The 14,830-nt window shown below is 42.0% G+C and overlaps 1 protein-coding gene across 2 annotated transcripts in view; it reads left to right on the top strand.

Moving 5' to 3' along the window:
- Nucleotides 1-14,830, top strand: part of NTAN1 (N-terminal asparagine amidase) — a 44,198-nt gene that overhangs the window by 1,447 nt on the left and 27,921 nt on the right. For both annotated transcript variants that reach the window (XM_030211085.1, XM_030211086.1), the window contains 4 exons: nucleotides 4,124-4,189; nucleotides 6,444-6,552; nucleotides 12,756-12,829; nucleotides 14,072-14,125. In XM_030211085.1, coding sequence (XP_030066945.1) covers nucleotides 4,124-4,189; nucleotides 6,444-6,552; nucleotides 12,756-12,829; nucleotides 14,072-14,125 — 303 coding nt within the window. The remainder of the gene's footprint in view (nucleotides 1-4,123; nucleotides 4,190-6,443; nucleotides 6,553-12,755; nucleotides 12,830-14,071; nucleotides 14,126-14,830) is intronic.

Genomic DNA, 14,830 nt, shown 5'->3' with positions numbered 1-14,830 from the left:
CCATGTGCAGCGATTCACCTCTGCCCTGCCGTCCCCTCCGTGTGCCGCGATTCTCCCCTTGCCTCCCATCCCCTCCATGTCCAGCGAGTCTCCTCTGCCCTGCCCTCCCCTCCGTATCCCAGGATTCTGGCCTCCCCTCCATGTCCAGAGATTGTCCTCTGTCCTGGCCTCCCCTCCGTTGGGCTTGCGTCCCCTCCAGTATTCCGTTACCTTCACTTGCTTGTGTTCGTAACATCCTGACGTCAGCTTGCCTCCAGCTTTCCCTTCTTTCTCACTGTTCCGCCCTCCTCTGACATCATTTCATCTTTACGCGAGTGCGGGACAGTGAGAGGGCAGGGAATGCTGGAGGCTTGTTGACATCAGGTTGTTATGAAGCCAGCCAGCCATTATTATATTAGATATAAGTAAAACATAAAAACATTCCAGTGATGGTCTCAACAGGAAAGGTAAAGATGGGGTGGAATGGGGATGAAGATGAGGATGGGTAATCAGAATGTGACAAAAGCAGTATAATTTCATGGTTTATCATGAAAGGAAACCCAGATCTCTATTAAGCCCTGTCATATTAATGTCAAAATATTTTATCATCTTATTTTATCATTTGTGGAGTAGTCCATTTTGAATCTTATGAAAGGGTGGGATATTGTCACCCCACGGCCACTTAGAGGGTCTATCCCCAGCACAGCTCACGACAGCTCTACCTGCCAGTTGTGCTCTACACTAGCACTCTCCTCCCACCGACTGGGTCACAACCGCCTCTGGGTGAGTCTCCCGCTCTCAAATTATCCCCCAGTGATTTCTAGGTTACTGAGGCCACACTCACAGTGGTCCCACAGTTCCGAGAAAGCACTCGCAGACCCAACACACAAAACATCAGGATTCTTTATCAGTCCAGACAATCAGGGCGAACAATTATGTTTGTTCTCTTAAAATGGAACAAAATAGTGCAAATAGCAAACAATAACAGGTAACAAATATGGATCAATTATGATGCTAACTAAACATCTGTATACTGTCTAAACAGTACCTGGGAAGGTCAGGACGTATAATTCACTGAGCCTTAGCAAAGAGCTCTGTCTCTCTTTTCTCCCGGGCTAAGACTGAACTGAAAACCAGTAAAGTCCAAATGAGATGAGCTCCTGGGCCAATCGGAGCCCAGTCAACAATATTTCAAATATATACTGCTTCTTGCTTCCTGTTTGTGTCAAACTAAAGAAAAAAACACTCAGGGGTCCTTTTACTAAGCTGCATAAGCGTCTATGCGCACCCAACACATGCCAAAATGGAGTTACCGCTTGACTATCATGTGGCTCTTGCGGTTATTTTATTTTGGTTCGTGTCTGAAAAATATTTTTTATTTTCAGGTGCATGTAACGGATGCGGGCCAAGTGACATTTGGCGCACATAGGTCATTACCGCCCGGTTATCGCAAGAGTCTTTACCGCTAGGTCAATGGCTGGCGGTAAGGTCTCAGACCCAAAATGGACATGCAGCAATTTTCATTTTGCCGCACGTCCATTTTCAGCAAAAATTTTAAAAAGGCCTTTTTTTACAGGTGCACTAAAAAATGGAGCAGCGCGCCTAAAACCTGTGCCTTCACTACCACAAAGCATGTAGTTAATGTCCCAAACATCTATATAGAAAGCAGGATTTTTCAACACACCCTCTGGTGCATGGGGATAATCAGATTAACTGCCTCTCACAATCATATGAACAATATTGTTCTACAGGCGAAATGGTGTGGTGCAAATCCTCATACAATCCCCTTTCTTCTATTTTATTTATTTTTACATCTTTTGTGTTCCAGAACTGTGCAAATTCGCAAAAGTATATAAATATATTACTTCTTAACATTAACTTATCTTTAAAAGGCAGCAGTTTAAGGATAACAGGGAACCCCCGCCGACATGGCCAAGTTTCGCATAATGAATTATCAAGGAAGAGGCTCTCTGCAACATAAACCATACAAAACTTAATATCCATACTTTCAAATATCAAACACTAACTTACTAATATTACAATAACATTGTTACCATTTCATCCTGCATACGCTCCTGCATATCAAAAATGGCTGCGGCGTTTCTGCGCGAGCCTTTCATTTAAACGAGCTACAACTGATCATAAACAAGCAATCTGAATGGATACTCAGTCAGAACCGGACAGCCAATGAAACTACAGCAAATAAGACTACAACATCGACCACCAATCTATAACTGCTGCCTTTTAAAGATAAGTTAATGTTAAGAAGTAATATATTTATATACTTTTGCGAATTTGCACAGTTCTGGAAAACAAAAGATGTAAAAATAAATAAAATACAAGAAAGGGGATTGTATGAGGATTTGCACCACACCATTTCGCCTGTAGCGATAGAACAATATTGTTCATATGGTTGTGAGAGGCAGTTAATCTGATTATCCCCATGCACCAGAGAGTGTGTTGAAAAATCCTGCTTTCTATATAGATGTTTGGGACATTAACTGCATGCTTTGATTATTAGTCCCCACATCGTGCTGCGTTGGTGGTAGTTAATAAAGAGTATCTTTGGTTCACTACCACAAGCCATTTTGCAGCGCACCTTTGTAAAAGGACCCATCAGTTCTCTATAACAGCTTTACAGCAAAGAAACCCCACCTGCTGGCCAAATAGGAGAAATACACTTCAGAGCATAATCAATGCAGGAAAACATCCAATACATTTTACAGGCTTAAAACACACTGTTTCTTCACAAATGTATTAAAAGAATTATAAAATATTTTAGAGAAGAATCTCTTTTCCCTTAGGCCAAATCATTAAAATGTTGTTGATTATACTGGTATATTGAAGGATTTAGCGCATGCTAAATACAAGGCATCCTATTTTATATGTATGGGCCACATGGCACTTAGCTCATACTAAGTTTTAATAAAAGAACCCAGCAGTCTGATATGTATATAAAAATGTCTTTTCCAGTTCCACTGTGAAAAGGTTGTCATATTGTGGTGCCATCCTGGCCCATAGAAGTGCTTTTATGAATAAACCCCTCCCCCCCCCCCCCCCCCACACACACACACCACACACGCTTTCCCTTTGAGACTGTCATTGGAATGCTTTTATTTTTCACTTTGTAGCAGCGTGGGCGAGAGTGGACCCAGAACCTTGACAAACCACACCCAGACAGTGGTTTTACAGGTGAAAACAAAACAGTTTATTAATTTTTACAGGGAAATAGGTAACCTGTTTCTTTCACAGGTGGGGAGAAATAAAACACAAAACCAATTCTTGGCTCAAGAATTCTTTCCTGCAGGGCCATGGCATGCAGTAGACTGTCCCTCAAAAGGCAGCACAAACAGCTTATCTCTGGTCTGGGTGTCCTAGAGTTAAAGTTCAGTCTTTCAATGTTCAGCACAGTCAGGCAGACTGGGCCCTAGTTTCCAATGTTAGTTTCAACAAGGTTCCAGGATGAACTTGGCCTACTTGAGTGGAGCTTCTGAGCTTATGTGTACATGGTGGAGGTGTATGCTGGAGAGCTTCTCTTCTCTGACTGGACTGGGCTGAGGATTTTTATCCTGCCTAGACCACCTCTCCCTGCTTTGCTATTGCAGGCGCATCCCTTCCCTGCTGTGTAGTCTGTGTAGTCTTTGTGTGAAGAAGTACGTAGGAAGCTACCTTTCCTACGTACTTCTTCACACACTTCTACATTCTAATATTGTCATCATTTGCTTACATTGTCCTGACCAGAGGAAGCAGGTTCTGGCCTTCAAAAACTAGTAAAAAAAATGTATTGTTAGTCCAATAAAAAAAGGTATCATTTTCTGTGTGTTTTTGTTGTTGTTGTTTTTAAATTTCTATTTGTTAACTTTAAAATGAACTAACATATCGATTATACTGCTTTATCTAAGATGCGCTTTAGTACAGATTTATAAATCTAGGTAGTAATTGGAGAGTCCGAGGCTCTCTTAAGAAATCTGTACCCCTTGTGCTAGATATGAAATCTTAATGCATGAAAGGTTTTTTGAGTTCATGTATGGGAATGTAATGGAGTCATCAATTATTACAGACCAAGTAGCACATTTTAAATTGTAATAACCGTATCTAACTTTTGTCATTTGTTTTAAAGTGTCTTTTTTGGTCTTTTAAACAGGCTCTGTCTATATACTTGGTTCTGATGATGCAACCACTTGTCACTTGGTAGTGCTAAGGGACACAGGTACTGTCAAAACATCAGGGCAAAATAAAGACTCTAGATGCATGTTATTACAGGCTACAACATTGGTTGCAAGTTTATGAATTTCTTAGCACTATTGCTTTAAAACAGCAGAACTCACTAGATTCCTTACTGTCAGCGTGTTTGTTTTTTCATTCTTTTTTTTTTTTCTGTTACCAGGTTGTCTTTCTAGATCGCCTTTCTTTTTGTGTTCATACATTTATGAATTGAATTTTTCATTGTTTTGTAATAAAGGGTGTTTTTATTGTTCCTTTAAAACTCTTCTTCGACTGTTCATACTTCAACATATATCAGTGGGAAAGCAGCCAGGGGTTTTGAGGAAGTTCAGTACCCAGCGTCCTAATGAGAGGCGGGATGACCTTTGTCTAGGGCAGGGGTAGGGAAGGGAAATGGGACTTGATATACCGCCTGTAGAGTTTCAGCTTGATCGTCCAGTCGCTCTTCTGCCTCTGCTACGCAGTTACCAAGTGCTCCTCTCAGGTCCACCCCCAGCGTTGCGAGATCTGTGTGCACTGCTTTAATGTCCGATTTTATTTCCATCAACCATGAACGAATTTCATATAGCAGTGTCTCCTCCTGCTTCAGGCCATCCTCCAACTCAAACAGGGATGGGGAACGCTGGGAGGGTCGCATTGGCTGTGGGTCAGGCGGCCGGTCCTCCGGGGCGTCGGTGTGCGTGCACATGGCTGGGCCCGAGTAAGCAAACGCCGCCAGATCGATCGCAGAGGCTCTGGAACTCATTCAAAGTTGGTTTGCTGACGACGCTGTTTAATTTGCTTCTAGTGGATAGCCCTGTTTACGCTAAGTTAACACGGTAGGCTCACTGATTTCTCGGGGCTGGTCGGAGCACTCAGCTGAAGCCGCCATCTCAGTTGGTGACGTCACTTCCTCCATTTTACCTATCTATATGTTAACCATCTCTCTGACCTTATATGCAACTTTCTTTAAATTAGTCACCCTGTTTTCTAACTCCTCTTACCTCTCTATATGTTCCACTTTTGCTTATACCCGACACTGTCAGTTAAAATGTTCTATTACATATTGTGTTAATGTTGTAAGTGGAGGAGTGGCCTAGTGGTTAGAATGGTGGACTTTGGTCCTGGGGAACTGAAGGAACTGAGTTTGATTCCCACTTCAGGCCCAGGCAGCTCCTTGTGACTCTGGGCAAGTCACTTAACCCTCCATTGCCCCATGTAAGCCGCATTGAGCCTGCCATGAGTGGGAAAGCGCAGGGTACAAATGTAGCAAAAATAAAATAGATACTATTGGAGATTCTACATGGAATGTTGCTACTATTGGAGATTCTACATGGAATGTTGCTATTCCACAACATTCTACATGGAATGTTGCTACTATTGGAGATTCTAGGTGGAATGTTGCTACTATTGGAGATTCTACATGGAATGTTGCTATTCCACTAGCAACATTCCATGTAGAAGGCTGCGCAGGCTTCTGTTTCTGTGAGTCTGACGTCCTGCACGTACGTGCAGGACGTCAGACTCACAGAAGCAGAAGCCTGCGCGGCCACATTGGTGATCTGCAAGGGCCGACTTCTACATGGAATGTTGCTAGTGGAATAGCAACATTCCATGTAGAATCTCAAATAGTAGCAACAGTGGAGGAGTGGCCTAGTGGTTAGGGTGGTGGACTCTGGTCCCACTTCAGGCACAGGCAGCTCCTTGTGACTCTGGGCAAGTCACTTAACCCTCCATTGCCCCATGTAAGCCGCATTGAGCCTGCCATGAGTGGGAAAGCGCGGGGTACAAATGTAATAAAAAAAAAAAAAGTAGCATACTATGCCATACTTTATATTGTTATTTGAATACTTTTACTGCTGTAATTGTCTGTGCTCATGTTTAATTTATTCTTACTATACACATCTAGAGTGAATTAATTCAAAAAGGTGATAAGTAAGTCCTAATAAATAAATAAATAAAATAAAAACACGATGTATTGGAGATGTAGCTTAAAGGGTCCTGAAAGTTAATTGGGTGGGTGGGGGGGGAGGGGTAATGCTGAAGGTTTGCCCAGGGCGTCCGGGTCCTTTGCACTGGCCCTGACTGTAGGACTCATAGAAAGCTTCCTCTGTAGCCTTTGGATAATCAGGGGACTCGGACTGCTCAAGGTGGTTTCTCAGAAAAGGGAGGGAACTCAAAGAAATATACATTGACTAGACTGAACATACTGTGAGCAAGTGGAATGAGCCAGATGTTTGTGATTCATGCCTCTGTTTCAGGTTGTGGGGCCACCTGTTTAGCACACTGTGATGGATCTGATACCGATGCCGAAGTGTCTATGATCATCAGTTCTGTCAAATCCTTCTCCAGCAACATTGAAGGTGGAAGGTGAGTTCTGCAGCCTGGCAGGTGAGTTTTGGCAGCATAAATGGTTGCAGGTTAAAACCAACAATTAATTGATGTTTATAAACCACGGGTTGCTGCTTTCATTGGATGTTTAACCTGTCTTTACAAACAGCTCTAGAAATGTTCATAAAAGAATACATATCAATCATTTAAGACAAGTAAAATAATGAAAGAACAGTATTAGCAGCAGTGACATTAGCATTCCCACAGTACTCTGGCCACCATGGTGAGCAGACTGGATGGACCATCAAGTCTTCATTTGCTTCAACAAAATTTTAAACCTCAATTTTAAACATAAAGCATGCGAGCTTATCACCTCAACAGTGACTCTCTTTTCACACTGAGTCACAGCCCAGTGATTCACTGATATCGTCATAGGTCAATTAGCTTTCTAATGAAACTTTTAATCTTTCTTATTAAAAAAAAAGCATTATATACATACATTTTTATAAGAAAGTTTCACTGATGGAGCTCATCTCAGTTATTTAATGAGTTTTCTGTTTTTGTTTTCTGGATATTTTTGTTTTGTTTTCTGGATATCAGACTAACTTGTATCCCACAATTATCCAAAAGTTAATTTCAGTTCAATGTGGCTTACATTTGTTAGAGATTACATTGATTCACTTACATTTACAAGTTGTATGATGCTGTGTTTTACAGTGGCTGGCAAGATAACTATTAATGTGTATGGAATAGTCATTTGGTTTCTTGAGAAGATATGTCTTGGTTCATTTCTTAAACGAAAAGATGCGTTACAGTTAAAGGTTGCCCTTTCCAAATTAAAAGCTCCCAAATCTAGTTGTGGTGTCAATTTTCCTGATCTCAGAGTATATTATCAAACTTTCTTATTGAGACACGGGGCTTGCTGGTTTTCTGATAATCTTTCTGTAGAGGAACCATGGTAGCTTCAGTTAGAATGAGCTTTGGTGAATTCTCTTTCCTTGTGGAGATTGGTAACTATGATATTACCATTTCGAGTAAGGTCTAACCCTATTTTTTCACTACTTTTATAAGTCTCTTGTGGGGCTGGATAAAAGTTTGTGTATACCCTGGGATTGTACTACTAAACTCTCTTTATGAAATCCAAATATCTTGATCAATGATTGTCACCCGCCTGGGGCTAACCCTGTGGCCGCCTGGAGGGTTTGTCCCCAGCACAGCTCAGGTCCATCTGCACCAGCCGTTTGTGCTGTACACTAGCACCCTCCTTTCACATCCACCTCTGGGCGAGTCTCTCCCTTTCAAATTATCCCCAGTGATTTCTAGGTTACTGGAGGCCACACTTCCAGGGGTCCCACAGTTTCCAGAAAGCACCCACAGACCCAAACTACAAATGACCAGGATTCTTAGTCCAGAGAAGCAGAGCGAACAAACAGTTACTTTTATTTTCATAAAATATTGAACAGTGAACTATAAAACAGATGGAGAAAACAGCACACAATAAAAGGTAATTGAAATAGGATTAATTTAAACTATCTAAACATTTTATCACTACCTGGATAGTGCATGGAAAGTACAGGAAATATAGCTGCTCACCAGTTACAGAATATAACTGATCACAGGTTCTCAGCAGAGAGGTCTTTCTCTTTCTACTTCCAAACTGAGATTGACTAGTTACCTCACAGTTAGGTGGGAAAAAAGAAAAATCTCACTTCTGGTACAGCTTTAAAAAAATGCCATCTACTGGCCAACCAGGAGAAAAACATGTCATCAGCAAAACAATACATAGGCACAGAAACCTACTGTTTCACCACAGCCATACTTTAGTTTGGTGGCCTCCCACTTAGCCATCTATCCCCCTTTCAGTCCGTTCAGAACTCTGCTGCACGTCTTATCTTCTGCCTGGACCGATATACTCATATCACCCCTCTCCTCAAGTCACTTCACTGGCTTCCGATTAGGTACCGCATACAGTTCAAACTTCTCCTACTAACCTACAAATGCACTCGATCTGCAGCCCCTCCCTACCTCTCTACCCTCATCTCCCCTTACATTCCTACCCGTAACCTCCGTTCTCAAGACAAATCCCTACTGTCAGTACCCTTCTCCACCACCGCCAACTCCAGGCTCCGCCCTTTCTGTCTCGCCTCACGCCAGGCCCCTTCCCTGCCCATCTTCAAATCCTTGCTCAAAGCCCACCTCTTCAATGTTGCCTTCAGCACCTAACCACCATACCTCTGTTCAGGAAATCTAGACTGCCCCAACTTGACATTTCGTCCTTTAGATTGTAAGCTCCTTCGAGCAGGGACTGTCCTTCTTTGTTAAACTGTACATCGCTGTGTAACCCTAGTAGCGCTCTAGAAATGTCAAGTAGTAGTAGTAGTGGCCTGTATGGCAAACGTCATGGTATGTGGAATTTGTCAGATATTTTAATAGATTCTTGGTTAGCCACTTTCTCAGAGTTGATCCAGAAATATCAACTACCAAGATAGTTTTATTGCTGGCTGAGATTATCTCAACTAAATATAAATGAACGTCAGCTAGGATCCTAATTGTCAACTTAGCAAATAGTGTGTATTGAAATGGAGGAAAAGCCTCAACAGACTCCTACTTTCTGGCTATGCAGCTCTTTTAGTTAAAGGAGTTCTCACTGTCATCATAGGCACAAAAACCTCCGTTGTTATCAATTCTTTAATCCAAAAAGTCTTAAATAATCAACACTTACCTTTGTGTTCGAACCGTCTTCAAACTGTCATCGCTGAGTCTCCTTCCCATGGCCAACATTGGCCAAGGTTTCGGTACTTCTCTCCCGACCTGCTTCAGGGTCCGTGGTAATGACAATTCTCAATGGGCGATTTTCACTGCAGTCTGGTCTACTGCTACTACTACTACTATTAAACATTTCTATAGCGCTACTAGACTTACGCAGCGCTGTACAAATTAACATGAACAGACAGTCCCTGCTCAACAGAGCTTACAATCTAAATTGGACAGACGAACAGACAGCTAGGGGTGGGGAAATTGCAGTGGTAGGGGTGATAAGTGAGGGTGTTGAGTAAGAGAGTCATGGTTAGGAGTCGAAAGCAGTAGTAAAGAGGTTGGCTTTAAGCCTAGACTTGAAGACAGCCAGAGACTGAGCCTGACGTAGCCTGAGTCTATTCCAGGCATAGGGAGCAGTGAGATAGAAGGAACAGAGGCGGGAGTTAGCAGTGGGGGAGAAGGGGGACGACAGGAGACATTTACCCAGCGAACAGAGTTCACGGGGAGGAGTGTAGGGAGAGATGAGAGTGGAAAGGTACTGAGGAGCTGCGGAGTGGATGCACTTGTAGGTCAAAAGGAGAAGTTTGAACTGTATGCGGAAGCGGATAGGGAGCCAGTGAAGCGACTCGAGGAGAGGGCTAACGTGAGTATAGCGACTCTGGCGGAATATAAGACGCGCAGCAGAGTTTTGGACAGATTGATGAGGAGATAGATGGCTGAGCTGGAGACCAGCGAGAAGCAAATTGCAGTAGTCTAGGCAAGAGGTGATAAGGGTGTGGGTAAGGGTTTTGGTAGCGTCTTCGGAGAGGAAAGGGTGAATTTTGTTAATATTATAGAGAAAGAAACGACAGGTTTTGGCAATCTGCTGAATGTGAGCAGAGAAGGAGAGAGCGGAATCAAAGATGAATCCAAGGTTGCGCGCAGACGGGACAGGGAGGATGAGAGTGTTATCTACCGAAATAGAGAACGGGGGGGGGGGGGGGGGGGGGGGGGGGGAGAGGAGAGGCAGTCTGGTCTCCACTCAGGAGACAGTTAGGATTTAAAGAAGATAGTACTTGAGATTATCTCAAGCCATTAAGGATCAAAATTTGTGTTTTCCTAATATGCCTTTTACTCCAATGCTTGAGATGCTTTGTATTAAATACAAGTAGCATATCATAAAGCTTCTAATTTTTATAAGTTTCTGAAGGCAAGGAAAAGAATTTCTGAAGTTACTGAATTCAAAAAAATCTGGAACCAAGAAAGAGCTTTCTTCTTCAGCATGGAAGTTTTTCTGGACCCATTTGCTCAAATTCCTCTCGCTCTGCTTCTAATTTTGGTTGGTCCTGTCAGTCGGATATTGGCAATTTTAGTCATATGCTTTTCTTTTGTTCTTGTTTGTGTCCATACCGGAAACAGTATACAGAAGATTTTACATGTTTCCAGTCCCCTTTTTGTTATAATATTGTGATTCTAAAATCTATTGATCTTGAAGAAGATGATGATAATGGAAGTATACGTCTGGATATTTTGCTTACTTTAGCATTGAAGGTTATTTTTGCCTCCTGGAAGGAATTTCAGAAAGTTATCTTAATTAGTAGAATAATGTTTGTATGACTTTTCGTTTTGAACTTTATCTTGCTAAAAAAAAAGTCAGCTTACTAAGGGGCCCTTTTACAAAGGTGTGGCAAGCCTATTGCAGGCTTGCTGCGCACCAACTTAGCACTACCGCCAGGCTACCGCCGACGTCTACCGTGCACCATCTCCAGCACTTGAAAGATATTTTTATATTTTTAGTGCTGAGGGCTTATCTGGCAGTAATCAGTGTGTGTCGCATGGTGAGTTTCTCTGCCTGTCTGTTAACTGTTCATGTCTGTCCGGGCCAATTTGTTGGGGGCAGGCTGATTGGGCTCTTTTGATAGGGGATTAATTTGTTGATGGCTTTATTGTGGGCAGGCCATTTTGACAGTGGCTGTTATGTTGGGGGCTCTTTTGTTTGGTTTTTTTTTTTGTCACCACTGTTTTATATCAGGGCTATTTTGACCCAGTACCAAGGGCTATAAATATTTTAAATGTATAAATAAAAAATAAAAGATGCTGACACGTAGTAGGACTCAAAATACTTTAACAGAGGCAGTGGACACTACATTAGAGGGTAGCAGTCAACCGTTTGGTGGCCAAAAAATCAGAGATGTGAAGGTTCAAGGACTTCACCAGTTGAAACTTTACAATACATTTACGTGAAAACTTTAGTAAGAAAGAAAAACCTGGTTGTAGCTCACCCATATGTAATAAAGGAAACTGTTTATGCCTCTTCTATGTTTCCCTTGATAAGTCAAGGAGAACTCAATTAAGAAACAACTTTGGGTGATTTTAAAGTAAAGGTGAAGAAGCCTGCTGCTTGTAAGAGCTCAGTGCTAAAGTAACTGGCAAGTCAGACTTGGAGCATTTCAGAATAGCAGAAACACCCAAAATATCCATTTCTTGAGTAATTTTCCCCCTGCACCAAAGAATCTCTCCTTTGCAAGGGATAAGCTGCATAAAATGTATTGTACTGTTTTGCCGGGTACTTGTGACCTGGATTGGCTACTGCTGGAAACAGGATGCTGGCCTGGGCTTGATGGACCTTCGGTCTGTCCCAGTATGGCAGTACTTATGGTAGACTGTCCAAAGGCACCGTCAGCACCTCAACAAGGTATCTCCTCAGTACGTCCTGTGGAGAGACTTTAGGCACTGGTTCATGGTTTTCTATAGAAAACTGTATTCGGTTCATGTTACAACAAGGTGAAAATACTGGACACTATGGCCCAGTAAGTGCTTTGATTATTATTGTCCCCCATAAACCTTAATTTCCCCCCATTTATTAAACTCTCTCCCCACAGTCTCTTCCAACCGTTGTAGAAACATTCTCTTTTGGAAGGGGTGAGGCGTTCCCTATATAAAACAGCTTCTTTCACAGCTTTGTATGTGTGAACCCTGAGCCTGGTCACTAAGGGGTCCTTTTACGAAGCTGCGGCAAAAGGGGGCCTGCGTTGGCGTCGACGCGTGTGGAAGTGCGCTGAGGCTTCCTTTTACCGCATCAGGTAAAAGGCAGGTTTCCCTTTTCTTAAAGAAATGGCTGTGCGGCAAGTGAACCAGCGGTACTTCTCTTTTAGCGAGCGGTAAGCATGCATTGGGCTTACCGCCACTTTGAAAACGGGCCCCTAAGTGTCACTGTCGTGTGATGTCCGAGACTCCCCAGCCTCGCCTGGTCCATGAGCAAACCCAGGTCTCCTGTACAGCAGTGCACAGCACTGTTGTCAGCTGCCCCTATCTCTTTGTTTTCTTAATTGCTGGTTTGGTACCGAGCTGCTGCCTCTTCAGCCAAATGGGTGTAACCAATTCTGAGTCAGAACTTCTGCTCCTTGTTTGCAGAGCAGATGCTAGTGTGTATAATACACAACTTTTTCGGTTTGTACAGCAGTATTACCACATAACATTGTTTTCTCTCTCTCTCTGTCTGATAGGCTGGAATTGCACCTGATTGGAGGTTTCATTGATGATAAGGGATTATCACAGGATCTTACGAGCCATCTTCTTAGTAAGTTTCCACTTTTGATTTTACTTTCAAAGTTAGACATTTAAGTTCTGTCTGGATTTGAACAGAAGTCTTTGAGAATTATTTTTTGTGGGGGTGACTGCTGTAAACCTGCATTCAGGTGCCTGTTTTAAGGCAATTTTCTAAAGACAACTAGGCGCCTACTTGTCTTAAAAAAATATTAGCATAAGTGATAAAAAATTGCACCTATATTGCAGGCACAAATATTCACATCTGCCAAAATGTCTGCGCCTATAATTTTTAGTACATGCATAGATTAGCCTATTTTATCATCTGTGTACTGGCAGCCATCATATCATCATGCACAGAATTTTATAATGGGCCATTTATGTTTATTAAAACTCTTGATTCCCTGCTGTTACTGTGTACAGGCCACAGCTGCACATGACTGACCACATACACCCAACAATGATTTTATAAAATTTATCCCAACATTAACCACGTACTTGGTGTATTACTCCCCCCCCCCCCCAAGTGCTTTTTAGGCCACTATCAAATAATCCGACTAAGCTGGTTTGTGGTGTTGGTTTAGGTTGTAGTGGGGGGGGGGGGTTAATGTATTGTAGTGTAATAATGAGGTGTTCAGTCATGTCTCGGGTTCTCTAGTATATCTAAGTCTGTCATGCAGTCCCCGCACAGGGTCGTCCGTGTCCTTCTCGCTTGATTCTCCTGAGATTCTGTTTTCTCTTGTATTCATTGCTACCAATCTTCTTTTGTGGTCTCCTCGAGTCCCAAACCTTCAGTCTGAGTTCATTCAGTGTGCTGAATTCCACTTCCTTGTTGCCCATCCTGAAAAGCAGGGACCCTGTCATTCTAGTTCTTACTGAACTTAGTCCTCTGCCAGTCAGAACTTCCTCTCACCCCGAGTCATTCACATCTGCACAGTGCTCCATCGGTCCACATCTGTCTGCTCCTCTTCTTTATCTTTCTGTTGATCACTTACCAGATTGGATAAATTCAACATTTTGACTTTAAATGTTGCTGGAAGCAGTGGCTGGTTGTGAACGTGGAGTGCTGTGAATTGGCTTGACGGTTGATTTCATGGTAGGTAATGTTTTTGTGGCAAAAAACGTTCACACATCTTCACAATATTTCTTTCTCTATCCCATCATGCAAAAATATTGCATTAATGGCAGAATGCTATGGCAGAACTGAATAAAACGCAGCAGTGTTTACACATTGAATGTTGTCTTTATTGTACTGAAATTTTTTTTTATATCATAGGGGCTTTTGACACACAGCAAGATGAAGTCCATTTAGTAACTCTCTGTGTGACAGGTAATAAATATTCTTTTATTTGTGACACTATATTTGGGAACATTAGAAGATTTGAACAGTTAAAGGGGATTTGAACAATTTTCCAACTGTTTGCTCAAGTAATTTTTGCTCATTTCAGGTCAGCTCCCAGTCCCTTAAGTTAAGCAATATAAAATAAAAAATAAAACCAAAAATCATTTCTGAACATGCTACTCATTTTTAAGACTTTCAACTCCTGGCATGAAAAATCAATATTTTACTAAGAAAAATTTAGACAGAGGAAATAGTTTCTCAGTGCGGGATCTCAGCCATAACGTGTGGTGAGAGTGTACTGAGATTACCTGCGTACCACTGTTACTCAGGAGCCTATATACAGAGCATTTTCCCTACAGACAGTCATTTTATGACAGGACGCATATAGGAGGTATGTATATTGCGCTCATTTTATGAAAAAAATGTGCACTTATAAAATAACCTACCTGAAAGCGCCTGCACAAAGTCACACCTGCCAAATAAGGAGTCATACCTTGAAGTATTTTAAATCTTAAATTCTATATGAGCAGAAATAGACCATACAAGCCAGTTACAGCCTTTAATTCCATACATTGTCTTTTTTTTTTTTACTGGTGATTGCTTATAAAGACTAAATAATTGCCAAAAGTAAAAAAATAAGTATTTGCGAGGCCTTGTAGCATGATTGGATGTATTTGACATGTTGGTACTTTT

Source organism: Microcaecilia unicolor, chromosome 8 (genome assembly GCF_901765095.1).
Source record: "Microcaecilia unicolor chromosome 8, aMicUni1.1, whole genome shotgun sequence".
In the NCBI taxonomy this organism is placed as follows: Eukaryota; Metazoa; Chordata; class Amphibia; order Gymnophiona; family Siphonopidae; genus Microcaecilia; species Microcaecilia unicolor.
The sequence above is the reverse complement of the archived record's forward strand: the minus strand, read 5'-3'. Positions and strand labels throughout refer to the sequence as shown.